This window comes from Hoplias malabaricus, chromosome 8 (genome assembly GCF_029633855.1).
Source record: "Hoplias malabaricus isolate fHopMal1 chromosome 8, fHopMal1.hap1, whole genome shotgun sequence".
Lineage (NCBI taxonomy): Eukaryota > Metazoa > Chordata > Actinopteri > Characiformes > Erythrinidae > Hoplias > Hoplias malabaricus.
Window position 1 is genome coordinate 23,361,212 of NC_089807.1, and position 17,472 is coordinate 23,378,683.

At 36.9% G+C, this 17,472-nt stretch overlaps 1 protein-coding gene across 2 annotated transcripts in view; it reads right to left on the reverse strand.

The window, feature by feature from the left end:
- Nucleotides 1-1,747: 1,747 nt before the first annotated feature.
- disc1 (DISC1 scaffold protein) overlaps nucleotides 1,748-17,472 on the reverse strand; it is a 68,486-nt gene continuing 52,761 nt past the window's right edge. The window contains exons 11-14 of one of the 2 annotated variants that reach the window (XM_066679710.1): nucleotides 12,895-13,135; nucleotides 10,082-10,126; nucleotides 8,092-8,206; nucleotides 1,748-3,880 (exon numbers count right to left, since the gene is read on the reverse strand). In XM_066679710.1, the coding sequence (XP_066535807.1) occupies nucleotides 3,762-3,880; nucleotides 8,092-8,206; nucleotides 10,082-10,126; nucleotides 12,895-13,135 (520 nt within the window). In that variant the 3' untranslated portion in view covers nucleotides 1,748-3,761. Of the gene's footprint in view, nucleotides 3,881-8,091; nucleotides 8,207-10,081; nucleotides 10,127-10,478; nucleotides 10,529-12,894; nucleotides 13,136-17,472 lie in introns of those variants that run through there. The other variant, XM_066679711.1, reaches the window with a different exon arrangement.

Below are 17,472 nucleotides of genomic sequence, written 5' to 3' on the forward strand. Positions count from 1 at the left end.
TTTAGTTGTCTTTATCCTTTTTGTCTCTGCTTATAGAGAATTTTGTTTTGTTAATTTTTTTGTTCACAAGGAGCGCGCGTGTATGTATATTGTAAATAGTAATTTAAAGTCTGGTGTGTAAATAAAGGTGGAAGGGAACCAAAAATCGAACCTCTCGGTGTCATTTCAAGTCGACCTTATAACATCTCAGGCCTCTCGCCCGACTCTACCCATAGAGAACACCTCCCACCATTTCACTTTGCGATGGTGTAGGGGTGAGCTTTATCACAGGATTCTTTAAGAATATTAAACTCCAATTAGACAATTATTTACAGAAATATTCTCGTACAAACCTGTTTTTATAACTTTCAATATTAATGAGAGTTTTCTCAATTACAAAATGTAATTCATTGGTTGTGAATTCAGTTTTTTGGTTCTCAGAACTTTAGAACCTATTTTGACGCCATTTTTGAAATATTTTGCTCCCAACAGAAATATGCACAGCCTAAATCATTTAATCCATTTATCATTTTTGAACTTTTGTTTCATTATGTACAGCTTTGGAAAACTGAAACAAACAACAGTAAGACTGTATAATGCACTCGAGGAAAACATTTCCCATGAAAAACACAAAAACATTCAAAATTGTGGGTCTGAGCATGCGCAGAGCTGCTGTAGGAGTTATTTTTAGCACTACATCACCTGTTTAGTTCTTAGTCAGCCTCATGCATTAAGTACCCTTCCAGCTAACACTCAACTGTACTTGGAATTAAACTGTTAGATTTTATGTTATTGGAGGCGATGGGGATGTACACAGCTTTGTTTTTAAGTAGCCTAAACTTGGCATTTACGCTGGTAGGTCTTTCATTTTTTTCAGATTTCAAAAGTTGATCTTGTATGTAAAAAGGATGGTGACCACTGATTTAGTGTGTCTGCCATTTTGTAGCATTGTCCAAATTCTCAGTGAGCGATCTGATTCCCTATATAGTACACTAGATTCAGATCCAGTGAACAACTGAGGTACGCTACGGACTAATATCCCTCAGTACATAGCGGTTTAATAAAATAAAATGAAATGATTTCCAGTTTGTCTGTCTTTCTGGTGGTACAGTGATATGAGGTTTGTTTCTAAAAGTTACAGTATGTCTACTGTTTTAGTAATAGCAAATGAGATTAAATCAGTTTGAGTATAAAACATTAGTTAATCATTTTTGCTTACTGTAAAATAAGTAATAAAAATGTTTTCAAGTTGTAGGGTTTTATAATAATTGAATCTAGTAGAGGTGGGCTGATCGATCCAAATATCGATAATATCGATACCAACGCTGGTATTGATATTCAGCAATACTCATGTAAAAAGATCGATACTCAAGCTTTTTTTCTCTTCTGCACTCAGTGACTGCTGTGCAAACAGATTCATGAAAGCCTACTCTCTGTCTGTATGTGACGTGCAGAGTACCACATCCCCCCTCTGTAATGACAAGCCCTGAGTAAGTCTCTGAATAAGAGCGTAGCCTTGTGGCCACAGCAGTAAGTTACAGCTCATCTCAGATCCCTAGTTTCTGTCAAAGCACATCTACATCGCTGTCTTAGGGCTAAAATCTTTACTAAAACCAACAGGACTGCAAGTATGATGGACATTTTGATTAATACTGAATACAAAAGTATGCGCGTGAAGATTATTGAGTAAATGGAGCTTGAATGCCGAAATAAGACATGTAAATTGTTTTTATTTATTACATATGTATTACATGTAAAAAAACCTACTAAAATACAAAATTAAATATTTTTAAAATGATTACAGAAAACATTAATAAAAACATTACCAAACTACATTTCTCTTGTGTCTCGTGATGAAAGGTCAAGAAAATTTCCTTAATAATTGTTGTCTGAATTCCCACTTATTTGTTGCTCACTGCTTCCCTATATAATGTTGTACAAAGTACAGTCAGTGATCAGTGACTGAAGAACAAGTGGATAATTTCAGACACAGCCAAGGTTTTGGCAGGGTTGCTGTTAGAATTATTTTTTTCTTTGCATTTGCTAAGGCTGTGAGATTAATAAAACAAAGCTTGTTCCTTTTAAAACTAATGTCTCTTATTTCTTTACACTTCAGTTTTTTCTGCTTGGTGCTCAAAAAATGGTCAATTGGAGTGAATGGTGTTGATGCAACTTTCTCTCTCTCTACAGGGCTCTGTTTCCAGTGTACTCTGGCTTTAAGTTCACCTCCTTGCCTTTCACGGATTAGAGGATTATAAACCCACATACCACAGGGCTGTTAAGCAGTGGAAATGACTGCTGTTAGTCACTGATACACACACAAAAAAAAAAAAACCCTGAAACAGCTAAAATAAGGGCATTATAATCATTTGTTACATTTACATTTAGGGATGAATTTCATCCCTTTAAGTGACTTTGTACATGATCTCATATATTTTTTGATCCTTCACAGAAAGATCTTGACATTGCAAACATATTCCATATTTTACATGAGCATTCTCCTGTGTGTGACATTGATAACTCTTATATAGTGGAAGGTTGAAGCCAAACCATGGACACAGATTCATGGAACAGTCAGGAACCCAAGACTGGATCTTAGAATAAATAGACAAGATAGAGACACAACAGAGGAACATAGCAGAATAGAGACACAACATTGAGAAACTTTCATGCCCATAACACCCCCTCCCACATCAGTGAACCAAGTAGCAATTAGTTTGCAATGAAAACACAAAAAAACAATAAATGAAAAAAAACCAAAACCTACTAACACCTAGACAGAGCATCCCAGTTAACAAGGAACGTCCCTGGACGTTCAAAATAGGTCTAAAAGTAGTCTGTCCGTCAAGAACATATTTTAAACGTCAATGGACGTCCAAAATCCATCTTTATATGTTAGTTAAGTGGTGCCCAATCGATAACGTCAGTGGACGTCCAAATTGCGTTTTCCATCCATCCATTATCTGTAACCGCTTATCCAATTTAGGGTCGTGGGGGGTCCAGAGCCTACCTGGAATCATTGGGCGCAAGGCGGGAATACACCCTGGAGGGGACGCCAGTCCTTCACAGGGCAACACAGACACACACACATTCACTCACACACTCACACCTACGGACACTTTCGAGTCACCAATCCACCTGCAACGTGTGTTTTTGGACTGTGGGAGGAAACCGGAGCCAAATTGCGTTTTATACAAGTAATTTATTTCGGGACCAATTAATAACGTCAATGGACGTCCAAAATACATCTAATAGTCGTCTTTTTATTCTCTGTGTTTGGACGTCTTTTGAATTTTCATTTTCAACCTTAAGAGAATGTTGATTAGACGGCAGTCATTACGTAATTTCAACGTTGAATCAACGGCTAAATGTTTACTGGGATTGGCCACAATATTTTCAAAACCCTTTTTGTGAATAATGTTGAGGATGAAGCCTTAACTGATTAGAGACCAGCACATTAAATGTTGGTTAGCGTTACACATGTGGTGCAAAAAAAGAAGGGGGTTATGATCGGTGTATACAGTGATGGGGTCAAAACTGCTACTGAGGTACACCTTGAAGTGCTGCAAGATGAGAAGGAGAGTCAGGGCTTTCTTTTCAATGGTACTGTAAGTTAACATGCTTGACAAACTTTTTTGAAACATTGACGTTCAACATTATTTATGTAATAATAACTGGTCTTATGTTGCTTTCATTTAGTATTAGCAAAATAAGCATAAATAATTTTTTTTAAAACCAGCGTTAAATATCCCAGTTGTCACTGAAATAATGATCTTCCTCTGCTATCTTCTGCCGTCATTTATATTTTGAATCTGTTCCTCAGCACTCTTCTTCAGCTGGGCCAACATGTCTTGAAGAGTAGCCTTCAATTCTTGGACCTCCTTCTCCAATGACAGTGCACGTAAGAAGTTAAGGAAGTTAAAAGTGCAACACAAATGTAAACAGGCTCACGTTGAACAATATCAGAAAAGCATTATTATGACTTAAGAGTAATCACCAGATTATTCAAGAAATGCCCAGCTTCTACTATTGTTTTGCTCAGTTATCAAATATCTACCCTCTAATAATATCATTAAGTTCAAACACCAATTTGCTTCTCATCAGGTCCAATTTAGATAGAAATTAAAATGTGTCCTAAATAACTCAGTGTCTTTCAGGATTTGCAATGGACTTTTCTCATTAATTTCAGACTGTTTAACTTGCTTAGAGATCCAAATTAATGGAAAGAGTTTCAAGCTTAAGTAGCAAATTAAAGGTACACCTCTCATGGCAGATGGAGCTTGATGCAGCCCATTTCCAAATGTACCCAGATTGTCCTCATTCATAATTAACCAGGCGTTAAAGAGTGCATCATGAATTATGGAGAGGGATCAGTGAGATCCCCCCTCTGGCTGAATGGACAAACGTAATGAAGTTCCTTTGGCAGAAATCCCTGTTATCTGCCTGCCTACTTAAGCTTTGCACAGAAGGAGTTTCTACTTCCGCTAGCTTCCAAGCAGCATTGGCTTTCCATTTTCTTGAAATCAGAGTGAATTTAATAAGGAACCATGGCTTTCTTAAAATCAGTTTCACCAAGCACTGCTCTAAATGACCTAATTTAAAAGAGTAGCATTCTAAGAATGCTTCACAACAAAGTGGCTATTACAGGAGTTTCCTCATATGGCATAAGCAATCTCTTCAAGCGTCACAGCACTTACCAGCCACTGCAAGGTTAATATATCAGCTCTTGTTCTGGACTGGAGCACCATTCTGGTCATAGTCATACTAAATGTAATATTAATGTTAAATCTAAATATTATGCTATGTGACATATACAAAAAAATCACATATTACACACAGTAAACAGTAGTGCCTTTATAGTTATATTATTTGCTTTGAATAAAAGAATTCTCTGAAATTAAACTGTAAATTAGGGTCATAGCAGTTATACCAAGATATGCTCTGTCTGAAACGGTGTCCTCTTTCTTATACAGTGCAAAAATTAGTGTTCAACCCACATGCACTAACAGATAGCACATTACCCATAATCCACCGTGTTGTTTAGTAAATACCTGCAAGAGGTAATGCCTGAAAATAAATAAAGTAATATTTATTTATTTATTTTTTACTAATAAAAGGGTAAATAGGGAGCCATTTCAGACACAGGGACAGATTGTTTACTGCCAGGTAAAGACTGAGAGGTGGGAAAAGAAAAAGGCTTTTACAAATACATTGCCAACATATCATCTACCATTAGCTGGTTGTGTCCTAAATCTTTAATAATAATAATTGTAGTGGAGTATGGATCGAATAAAGAAATGAAAAGTTCTGAATGAAAGACTCTCCACTCTGAATAAAGATTTCCTGGGACAGAACCCCACATTCCACAAAATTGTGTGTGTGCGTACAGACTCTGCACCCCCCCCCAAACACACACACACACACAAACTCACACACATCAAAGGCTAAGCAAGACACTTCCGTCGTCTTCAGAAATGGAAAGATAACAGACCCAGTTTATGACGCTTTTAGGCCGAAGGAGATCAAACAATGTTTTGGAGACCAGAATTAACGAACCTAGTTTATGGCCCTCGGCGTCAAGATGGCGACTCCTTATCGTATGCAAAATCACACAGATGGCCCACAGAGTTGACCTTGCGGTGAACTCCCATAGCCCGGCTCAAACCAAACAAATAGCATGGACTAACAGTGTCCCCAAGTGGACGTTTGCGAAATCATGTTTCGCCCTGCTGCCTTCTAAATGCATAACGAACGCAACGAGTGTTTATGAACATGTTTTATGCAAATATGTATTAATGTCACCCTCTGTTATTCTCAAGTGAATGTCTACTAACTAATGAAGTGATGTGTATTACTGTTTCAATCATGAAGGAAAATTTCTGTCTCTGATTAGGAAAACGAATTAGTTTCTAACATCTAGCATAATATTGTAATGGATGTAATTGTAACGTACTCAAGATATATAGATACATGGATATTTGATAAAAATAATCCAGGACACTCATTATGCTATACCCCAAGTATGTATAAGTATTTTACCCTAGTCATTATTCTATATTATTCAGTATATGTGACTCTTTTCTCTCTCTGAAACGTGAAACAAGTCACGTGAGCCTCAGACCCCGGATCCAATCAATTGACCTCCCAAATGGGCGTGACCGCGCCACATCTGAAAAGAGAGTGCCCAACTCTGTTCAGTTTTTCTGCTACTCTGTCTCAGCTCTCTTTCAAGCTTACACTCTTACGCTCCTCACGTCGCTCTTCACTTCGCTTGCGACGCTCTTCCTTCCTCTTTACGCCGACAAGACACTTCTTCAAAAGACTCTAACGAAGGACCTCACTCAACTTCCAAGGGACGCCTTGTGCTAGTTAGCAGTGTGATACAGAAACTACAGAGTAACGTCGAGCAATTTTCAGTAATCTTTTCTTTGTTTATTTGTGTTCATGTTTGTCGCCCAATCAAAGTTTTAATCTTAAGACTGATCAAAGCAGATGAAACTTATTCGTGGCCAGAGTAAGAAACACCACCGAGATAGAGAAAAATCCTAAAATAAGTATAAGCTTATTAATTAGATTTTTAGTTCTGGAGACTGCAAGGACAAGCAAATTTCTGTTCCAAAGCTTCCATATGGATGGAACTTCCCACTCAGGACAGTGAGCCAGAGGAAATCCTTTCATCTGCATCACCACGCTCTGAGTACGCCCGAGGCGGCCTGACTCGCGAGTGACCAAATCCACGCTGACCCAGCCTGAAAGCTCCCACGGAAGAACTGCGGGAACCAAGCGGGACTCCTCTCTCCCATAACCGCAAAGCGACTCTGTACCCATCGAGTGGTTAAAATCAACAGAAAAGTAAGCTAAAATTATGCACTTCCAGAGCTGAAAATTGAATTAAATCTCTTGGTAACATAATCTCTTAATCAGACCATAGCAACATATCTTTTCCAAGTCATATTGCCTAGCCTATCTCTAAATTCGAACTGGTTTGACCTGCGTTGATCCCGTGAGAATTTTTATGATTGTGCTATGTTTATTAAATATTCTTTTTTCTCTTAATAAAATATTCCCATTATTTGAATTAACAGTGTGTGGAGTTTGTTCATTAAGAGTCTGAAAATCCTGAAGAACATTACTTGTTAATGTTTTTGTCATTTAAGTCAATCATAACAATAACAATTATTATCATTAGTCAAAACGTCATTAATCAGAACGAGTTCAAATAAGGTCAAAACGCTACATAATAATAATAATAATAATAATAATAATCCATTTGTCTCTAAGCACCTTTCTGTTTTCTTCTGTTCCTTAATAGAATTCTTTATTTTTGTCACAGATTTATTGTAGCCTGTAAAGTGAAACTTCTCCAGATTAATCTGAATGCATATAAAACCCATATTAAATTGAGCTCTTACTACTATATATGACAATTTATACAATGCTGCTCCTGACTAATTAAGCACAGACATATTACAACAGCCTTAAATGCCTATGTCAGACTGTGAAAAAAATCTGCCATGTTTTATGATTGAAACTCTGATGTAGCTGTAGTCTGATCATTTCTTGTTTCCAGCCTTGTCCCAAATGTTTCTGGGTAAGCTCCAGGCTTGCAATTAATTTCATTCCTGGAGAACCTATTGTGAAATATTTAGTAAAGCTCAGTGAAGCTGAATTGATATTCTGCAATTAACAGTAGCTGTGTTTCTGTCTGTATAGTTTTATGAATATTTGTTATATTAAATGGAATATATAAATCAGTATGGATCAGTATTTAGAAGGTAAAAAGAAATGTTATAATTTGTAATTAATAAGTCATTTAACCAGTCATAGTCACATGATTAATCAGGTGTTAATATTTTTGCCCATTTGTTAATTTGTGAAACATTTCAAATAAATTAAATTTGAAAGTTTACAATAGTAAATGTTTTGTACAATTTAGAAGATACTTCATATTTTAATTATTGGATTAATATTTAGACAACCATGACCAGGAGGCTTTAATTCTGCAACACTGCTTTTGACAATGCTTTTGAATTCCACTGGATGCAAATGCAGCAAATATATTATGATCACAATTCCATACACACATAAAGTAACAGTGCACTGTGAGGATATTAGTGAAATCCTTGTCATTGTTCTGCATTGCAGTCTGTAGCTGCTCTTCCAAAGACTGCAGTCTTTCACTGATACGCTCACACTGTTCCAGTTTCACAGAACCACTCGAGAGGTCCTAGAAAGAACATGAATACAAATAACTGTTTATAAATGTTATGTAGATAGTTTAATGCTGTCACAAGTTAGAGTGGAAAATGTTGTCATCCTTTTCTGTGTTTGTATTTTAAGTGATATTTTATTGTTTGTGAGGGCAGCATGGACATGGCTGAGTTAAGATTAACCACACAGACAAGCTCTTTCTTAGTACTTTAACCACAGATCTGGTGTAATTTGGGTGGTGGATAATTCTCAGCTCTGCATTGACACTAACATGCCAGTGATGTGTTACTGTGTGTTGTGCTGGTATGTGTCACTTATTCTCACTGCTGGACTGAGAATAGACAGTGTTTTGAAACTCCAGCAGCACCAATATGTCTGTGGGGGTCCTGACCATTATACAGAGTAATATAAAGAGCAACAAGTGCTCCTTTATGGTCATTGGAATGGACAGTGAGGGTAGAAACAAGGAGGTTTTATATATATATATATATATATATATATATATATATATATATATATATATATATAGAGAGAGAGAGAGAGAGAGAGAGAGAGAGAGAAAGTAGGAGAGCGCAGTTCTACTGGAGCATTTCCCCTGATTTAAAATCGTTCATTTATGCTATTGCTTCAGGTCTATACTGATGTCTAAGCGCTGTTGTTAGACCATCACCATGCCTCCGAGTGCATTTTTTCATAGGCAGTCATATTGCAGTGTGAGCACAGCACTAAATGACACTGCTGTCCCCTAGAACATTCTTGAGAATACTCAGCCTGTTTTACTATTTAAAACAATGCACTGCCAAACATGAATGTACCAAGACAAAATTAGTGGCTTAGTTTTCTTAAGACAATAAAATGGAGCCCTTCGCAAACAAGCCTACTCTCAAGTTTCTCAGGAAAGAGGAAAATACTACACATTTATTTGTAGCTAACATTTGCTACAGAAAAGGCATATAGAAAATTACATACCCCTCTGCATTACAGTGGACATGTCCTTATTCCACTAATGCTGAATGCTGCGCAGAAGTACAATTAATTGAAATACACATGGAAAAGACAGGGGGAGTGTTGAATGGGGAGGGAAGGCATACACAGATTTCTTTTGTGTGAGTATGGCAGGCAGGTGGGCAGCAGAAGTGTGGAAATCTTTCGATTAAAGTCGAGAGAGAGAGAGAGAGAGAGAGAGACAGAGAGAGAGAGACAGAGTCCCTTCTTGTTTGTTGCTTGGTTATACCGAATTCATCTTCTCTTTATTCAGTTATTGCATTTGGAATTATCTTTCTTATCCATGTAGGGATGATTCTATCTAATATCTTTATCTAAAATCATAACCTTATGATGACAACTTAGTTGAAAATCAATATTTATTTTGTCAATATTTTTTATCTTTATTTTAGAAAATTCACTGGTGATAGTGCAATTTTCCTTTCCCTTCTGTTTAATACCATTTTATTTATTTTTAGTTCAGACGCAATATTGCCCCCCAGTGGATAAAATAAAAAAACATTTATGAGCCCATCTGCCTGGGTACATTATTCAAGTCTCAGTTGAAACCCAACCAAACCCTCTTTAACACTCTATTGTCAATACTGACAAGGATACAAGGATTTATGAGTTATTATTCAAACACAGTTTGAAATAAAAGTAAAATGATATCAGTTGATTGTTTACACTATCAGACCTTGGAGTTCATTATTGATTTTATTGGTCATAATCACTACAAGCTACAATGACCACTGACTCTACTACTACAGACAAGCTCCAATCATCAATCTTTCACACAGGTCTAAAACAGCAAGACCCTCTAAATATACATTAATCCAGCCAATTAACAACTCTACTAAATGACAATAAAGTGACAGTCTTTGTACAAAATGGCAAAGACAGATACCTCAGGATGGCAATCCTCCAAACAGAATAGAACCTCTTCTAATTCCTAGGAAAGAAGAGAGAATTTTTTTTTCAAACTGAATTAAAATTATACGTAATATAATAATAATAATAATAACAATAATAATAATAATAATAATAATAATAATAAGAAGAAGAAGAAGAAGAAGAAGAAGAAGAAGAACCATAGGACAGTTTATTTGCAAGGGGCACGCATTACAGGAAACATTTATTTTTTTGTTTCCTCTGCATTTAAATATAAATTACACAATTATGTTATTTCCCCAAGGATATAGTAAGGTTGTGATGCTCACACCACAGATATATAAAATATGAAATTGTACTAGAACTCTACTGAGTGTGAATGGGAGATGAAAAAAACAACAACACACTTCTCACCTTCTCTATTCTGTGTAGGAGTGGAGGAGGGTTAGTGGGAGTGGCCAGTCTTCAAGGAACAAAGCGAAAGAGAAGAAAGAAGGTGCATGTGTAAAGGAACAAAGAAGCTAATTAATCGATCAGGGTTAGAAAATAATAATCAGAATAGGACACAGGGTCAACGTGAGAGAGAAAATATTAGAGGGAGAAAGGACAGAGGCAAAAAGGAGTGAATTATATAAAAACACATTTGAAAGAAGTTGACTAATAAAATGTGAAACATCGTAAAAAATCCCTGAATAACAACAGGTCCTGATGTTTAAAAGAATACGTAAGATATTTACTTAGTCAAAAAATGTCCAGAGTGTGTTCATAGGTTAAGGAAACAGGCTAAGCTTAAGCATGGCATCCCTGATAGCACTACTGAAGCATTTACTGGACCCAAAAAGCCTGAGTTGTAAAAATCTCCCTGACCACAGACGGTGTAAAACGAGGGGAAATACTGGCCATGTCTTTGATAGAGCAACTTTAGAAACAGCAAAACTACCAAGACCTATCCAGAGTCTACCAAGAGTTTTCTATAATATATAAGTAATAACAAGTAATTTCTGAAAATATAGAAGTATAAACGCCTATAGAATAAAGAAGTCAATATAATAATTTGTGTGTTTTATATAAAAAGAGTGAGTGATAATGAGGAGTTAGAAAATAATAATCAAAATTAGAGACAGGGTCAAAGTGAGAGAGAAAATATTAGAGGGAAAAAGGACATAGGCAAAAAGGAGTGAATCAAATAAAAAACTGTTACATTTTGTTAAAACTGTTAACTGAAGTTGACTATTAGCCCTTAGCAGTCAAGGCTTATCTTGGCCGGTTTTGTATACTTTTGATTTTCCCTTAATACCAAAAAAAAATAAAAAATAAAAAAACATCAAATAATGTTTTCATGCCCATTTTTGGTATCTTTATTTTCGGAACAACCTGAACTTTATGATCTGAAAGTTATTCTTTCTCTTTGGCCCACTTTTTCAGCATATTTGACCCTAAAAACTGACAAAACATAAAATCGAAATTTTTAAAAATAATGAGGATTGAAATATCTAAGGACTGTGTTTTGTGTGTTTTATACAAATATGATACTAAGTTTTTTGTTTTAAAAATATCAGGCAGATTAATGTGTGTTTCTCCATTGTGTGTAATTTAAACAAATGAAGGAGTATGAGTTGTGTTTGAAAAGCATCGAATATTTGCCTATTTAAGGTAGAACGGAGATCTCGAGCTTGGAAATACATCGCAAATATAAGCATTTTAGGAAGATGTTTTAGTGACATGTCATGTTCTGCTCCTGCCCTGTGTGTGTTGTAACACCTTGTCTTATTTTGCTATTGTTTATCTTCCCTGTTTTGCTGTTGTCTCTCTTTTTCTTGCTGAACTTCCCACGTGTTCCTGACATTGACTTATTTTGCTCCTCCTTTGCTCCACCCTGGTCATGTGTTTCCCCTGGGAGTGGTCAGTAACTATGGTTATATATTATTCCCAGGTGTTATTCCCAGCATTTGCATCCTACCTTTTTGCCTGCTCCATCATTACAGAGAAAATCAGCAACAAACTCTTAAACAGCCATTTAAGGTGGATCTAAGCTCGAATAAGAAAATTGTGAATAAGAATCAAGGATTCAAGGACCAACCTTGTCTAGTCTAAACATTTAACATGGATTTAGACAACAAAGGCAAATAAATTTAGCTCTTTAAATTTTGCCTTTTACTTAAATAGGTAAATGTTTAGTGACATGTATAACTGATCTGTGTATTTTAAAGAGATAAATTGGAGTAACAGTTGCTACAAAAGTATCAAAAGTTAGCACTATATCTTCAGCTGTTAAGGTGGAACAGAGAATTCAAGAATCTTGTGAATAATGGCAATAAGACTCGTAAACTGACACATCTAATGTGGAATGAAATGTTTGAATACTGTGATTCAGCAAAAATCACTTATGCTGTTGTCGATAAGAAAATCGATAAGAAACCTTGTGTAGTCAAAATATTTAATGTGGTTTTGGACAATAAAAGCTTGAAAATTCTGGTGAAATGGCGGCTGCTCATTCACTCGTTTTGGGTTTTCTAGCATAGGTAGATGTTATAATAGAACAATAAACACTTTATGTGTAAATAGGTTGATTATGGCACATACGTTTTTAACCTTAAACTTGTCTCTTGCTTGTTTGTCTATGGCCGGTTTTCCTCAAACTGGAAACCTGATTGAGCTTTGCATCTGAGAAGGAGAGGGAGGAGGCAGACAGCATATCTCCACTATTTCGATTACCTATTGTAGTTCTCATTTTAAATTCTATGGTGTCAATATAGCAGATTGCTCCTTTACGTAATATAAAACCAAAGTCAATAAGCATCAGAAACTTATTGGAGGTAGTAAATTCACCTTAGTAAATTCAGAGTTTTGCAGGTTGGCCTCAGGACCCCAGCATCCCCCAAGTGCAGTGAGCATGGCACAGTCTGCTTCTGTCTTCGAAAATGGCTGAACATGTGGACATGGCTTCGGGGAAGGTGGGAGATCCTCTGGCTCAGAGTAAGTGGAATCATGGAGCTGGAAACTGCTTAGGAAAAGGTAACATGCCTCCAAATCAGCCTCCCATATGCGTTCCAGTACGGGGTTCCCACATCTGCATTAAATCAGATACAGTGACCAACATAACTGATGCAAACCAGTGAATAAAGTAATGAATATCGCCACTGTCCAATGAAAATGTAGAATCCCAAATCATGTATCTCCCAAAATAGTAACTTTACAGGAGAAAGATAAAACCTTCTGAGCTGTCAATGGATGTCAGTGTAAAAAAGGTTTTATTCAAGAAATTTGGAGTTTTTCTGTTGGTCCATTCATTATGACATTTGTGAACGACAGCTGATGTGCTCAAATGATGCAGTAAATTAAATTCCACAAAAATAGAGATACATGTTTTTATTGGACAGCGACCATCTATAAAGATTATTACACCAATTTAAGCTCAGTTTTATGAGGGTCTGAATTCAGGCCTGACTTAGACAGTTTAGTTTCTCTGTTATGGTACTAAACAGTACTTATACCCATAATTTAAACTTTAGTTTCAATTTTATGTAACAAATTAATATAGAAGTTAATTATTCCGGGTCTATTAAACTTTGATCCTGGTGCGCTGCAGTCCAACACAGACACATACAATAGCCAAGCCAACAAAAGTTGATTCATGAATGTTTTGAGCACTGACAGCATCAAACTGTGCTGGACACTGGTCTTCAGGATAAGAGTTAAATACCACACTTCTATGTTTCTATCATTCTTAGTGCTGCAGTGACACTGACATGATGGTGTTGGCTCCATTTATCAAAACTCTAAACACAAATTCAGAAGAGTTTATTACTTTGACAAATCTCTGGCAAAATGAAACACAACACTCAAAACCACGTTCTCTCTCCTCAAAACTGAGAAAAGATCACAGGGGTGACCATGCATAAAGCAGAGCACCCTGTTGCTTTCTCAGAGAGACTCATGGATGCTTTTGTAACCTATAGTGGTATTAGTGACATTACGACACAGGATCAGAGATTTAAGCCCGCTCTGATTGGCCAGAGCGACAGTTTTACCCGTGCTGCCCTAGCAATGCATGTAACACATACATCTACATATGATGAAATCATTACTAAAATGGTTCAACTTTACAATAGCAATGCTGATACCAGGAACTGCACTTCCATAGCAGCTATTAATCATAAAGCTTCCAATCAGAATACAGCTTGAAAAAACATTTTCCAGATTAATGAATGGCAGGTAGCTAGAATGACTCAGAAGAGACTACCACTCTACAATCCTAATGTGACCAAGGTGTGCTATTCATGTGATAAAGAGGGACATATTGCTAGAGAATGCAAATCTACTTTGAGGCATGGATCTCCAGAAATGTTCCCAAACTCCAAGGTGCATAAAAAGCTCAGGGAATTGCAAAAAGCAATGAAGACATTGAGCACAGAGAACAGTGAATTACGGGCTGCTCTAGGTGAATTGCAAGCAGTAATAGAGAAACTGAGCATAGACAACTGTGGAAGAGCAGACTATAAATCTGTGCACAGTTCTGCATAGGAATCACAGGACTCTGTGATACCTGTATCACTTATGCCATGAGACAGTATTGTAAGCCAATTTTAAATGTTGTTGGAGGTCAGTGCAATGATTGGCTATTGAAGATATTAAACACATAAAATAAAAATGATGCATTTGGGAAATCCGTAATAACCATTCATTAGTGGTTCTTGTGTTTACCATCTTTGCCAATGCAAGATGAAACAGTTTGGCCCATTGTTAGGTATTCACACCACAATCTGAATATTGGTGTTTGTGCTGCCATTTGGCACAAACCCCCCACTGACAGGTCTGACACTCAGCAGTTACAGCTGTGTGATAATGAGGGGAGGGACAAGGTATGCAGGCAGGTTTCATACAAAAATATAAACACTTATGCTTCACATCATTATTTAGTGCTACAACTAATATTAGGGAAAACATGAGTGACTCTAAAGAAGGGCTTTGAGCAGAACCACAATATTTAGAATGTGGGGATCAAACTCAAAGTGAAGACTCCCTATTCCCCCACAAAGCAGTTAGCGCTTTCATGGTTAGGGACAGTAGTAGCACTATTTAATATGTGAAAGTCCACAGTTATTTTAATAACAGATACCAACAAAACAGGATACTGCTGTTGCTTTGTTTATGCATTTCAGGAAATGTCAAGTGAGTGTTGGAGGATTTTCTGAAGCTATGGTGGATAAAGAGGTGCCAGCTGATAAGAACTTACTCTACTCAGCAACCTGAAACCAACAGAAATACAGATGACGACGGAAGATGCAACACTTAAAGAACTCATCTCTCCTACTGTCTTAAATGAAATGAACTCAAATGAAAACAAAAAGTGCTTTCTAAAAGGGAGAAATTTTAGGACTTCTATTATTATTTTTTTTAGATTTCTTTTATATACTTTCATTTCACATTCCCAATTTACAACCTTTCGTGAACTGATCAAGCTGACAAAGCTGAGGTTGGTGTCCAGTTGGATGTGATGGTTGGTGAGTGAGACTCCAAGAAGCCTCGATAATGATCATTAGTATTATTTTACTTTATTATTATTTTTATTTTTTTTCCCCTTCCTTTAGATGAACAGCTATGATCCTGCTGCTAGTTGAGAGAGTGGGTACTGGTGTGTTTTGAGACACTTCTCCAATGACGGGTAAGACTCCTCAGGGCCAGTGAGGGGCAACCTAAGGCAGGAAGGTGTCGGCCACTAGGTACCACTCTGTGAATGTATGTGTAGTTGAAATGATGCTTAAGGGCCAAAAGCATCAAAAGGGGGGACTGTAAGAAATTACATTGTGGACCCAGGAAATTGACTGATTTACCATGCTACACTCAACAGCATTATGGCAAATGGTTCAAACCAGCTTCCTTTTCGAGATGGGAAAGCCCTTTTTGTATTTTAGATTCCTTTCACTAAAACACTACACACAGCTATTATATGCTTATCCCTTACAGAGCAACAAATATAAACCTATATGACAAATTCAATACATTACCATCAAACGTGTATATTTATGCTTTTGCTTAATGAAGCCATGTTACATATTCAAATGCACGAGTGTGTGAAAAATCAAATTTTCTCATTTTGGTGAAGTGTAGGATTCTTTTCCCAAAACAGCATTTACAATACTACATGAATTTGAAGACAAATGTGACCCATTTGTAAGAAATTACAGTGTGGACAGTGTGAATAAACAGGAAGGGCCACGACAGCTCATTGTGACCAAAGGAGGTGACCAACATTTGGTGGACAATCAGGGGCCATCACAGCCAAAGGGACATAGTCTAGACATGAAGATGATAGAACTCAATACACATTAAGTTCCTCACAGATGACAGGGTTCCATGTGTATTGTGTTCCTTAGGAGAAGCTGAGATGGAAGGCGGTATTGTAAAACTATATACGCTGTATTTTTCTATTACTCAATGTTCAGTCCAGCTCCGCTGAACCCATGGTACATGTTTGAATCTTGCAACTGCTTGCTGTAATAAAGGTTTTCCATTTTTCATCAATTTTTGAGAGACGTCCCATTTTTTTTCAACAATTTTATGCAGTATGTTGCAATAAAATGAGAAATACTACAAGGGGAAAAAGGGCAGATACAAAAAGATCATCAAATGCATGAAACAGATTTCTTTATCCGGAATCCGGAAGATGAATTTTGAAGGCCAGTGTTTCCAGGTGACCAAAGTTTCCTAAATGATGCAGTGTGTGTTTAAAGATTTGTAAAATTGTGATTTGGTATGATATTTCAGGTAAAACAAATGGAATTGTGCTTGGAGCTTAGCAGTTTAGAGTCATGTGGTTGATACGTGAACTTAAAGTTTTCAGAATAGTTCAATTTATTTGTTTATGCAATGGAGAAAACCTGTAACACAATTTTAACACATTCAGGACATGGCATTTTAGACCATTCTAGACTCATTCTAACTCAATCTCTGTTTATAAACTGCCAAAATGTCACAGAAAGCATGGCCACCCACGGGTGCTTAAATAGATTTTCTTTCTTCTGTGCAGACAGAGCTGTGTTTTGTATTTGTTTGTGTAGTGTGTGGTGATTGCTGTGATATATTTATGCACTGACTAGATTTGTGTGTTGCAGTGGGTAGTATTGCAGTCACACAGCTCCAGGGACCTGGAGAATGTGGGATCAAGTCCTGTGTCGGGTGACTGTGAGGAGTTTGGTGTGTTCTCCCTGTGTCTGCATGGGTTTCCGGCGGATGCTCCGGTTGCTTCACACGGTCCAAAAAACACACACTGGTAGGTGGATAAGTGACTCAAAAAGTGTGTGTGTGTCTCACCCTGTCCAGGATGTGTTCCTACCTTGCGCCCAATGATTCCGGGTAGGCTCCGAACCCACTGCAACCCTGAACTGGATAAGCGGTTACAGACAA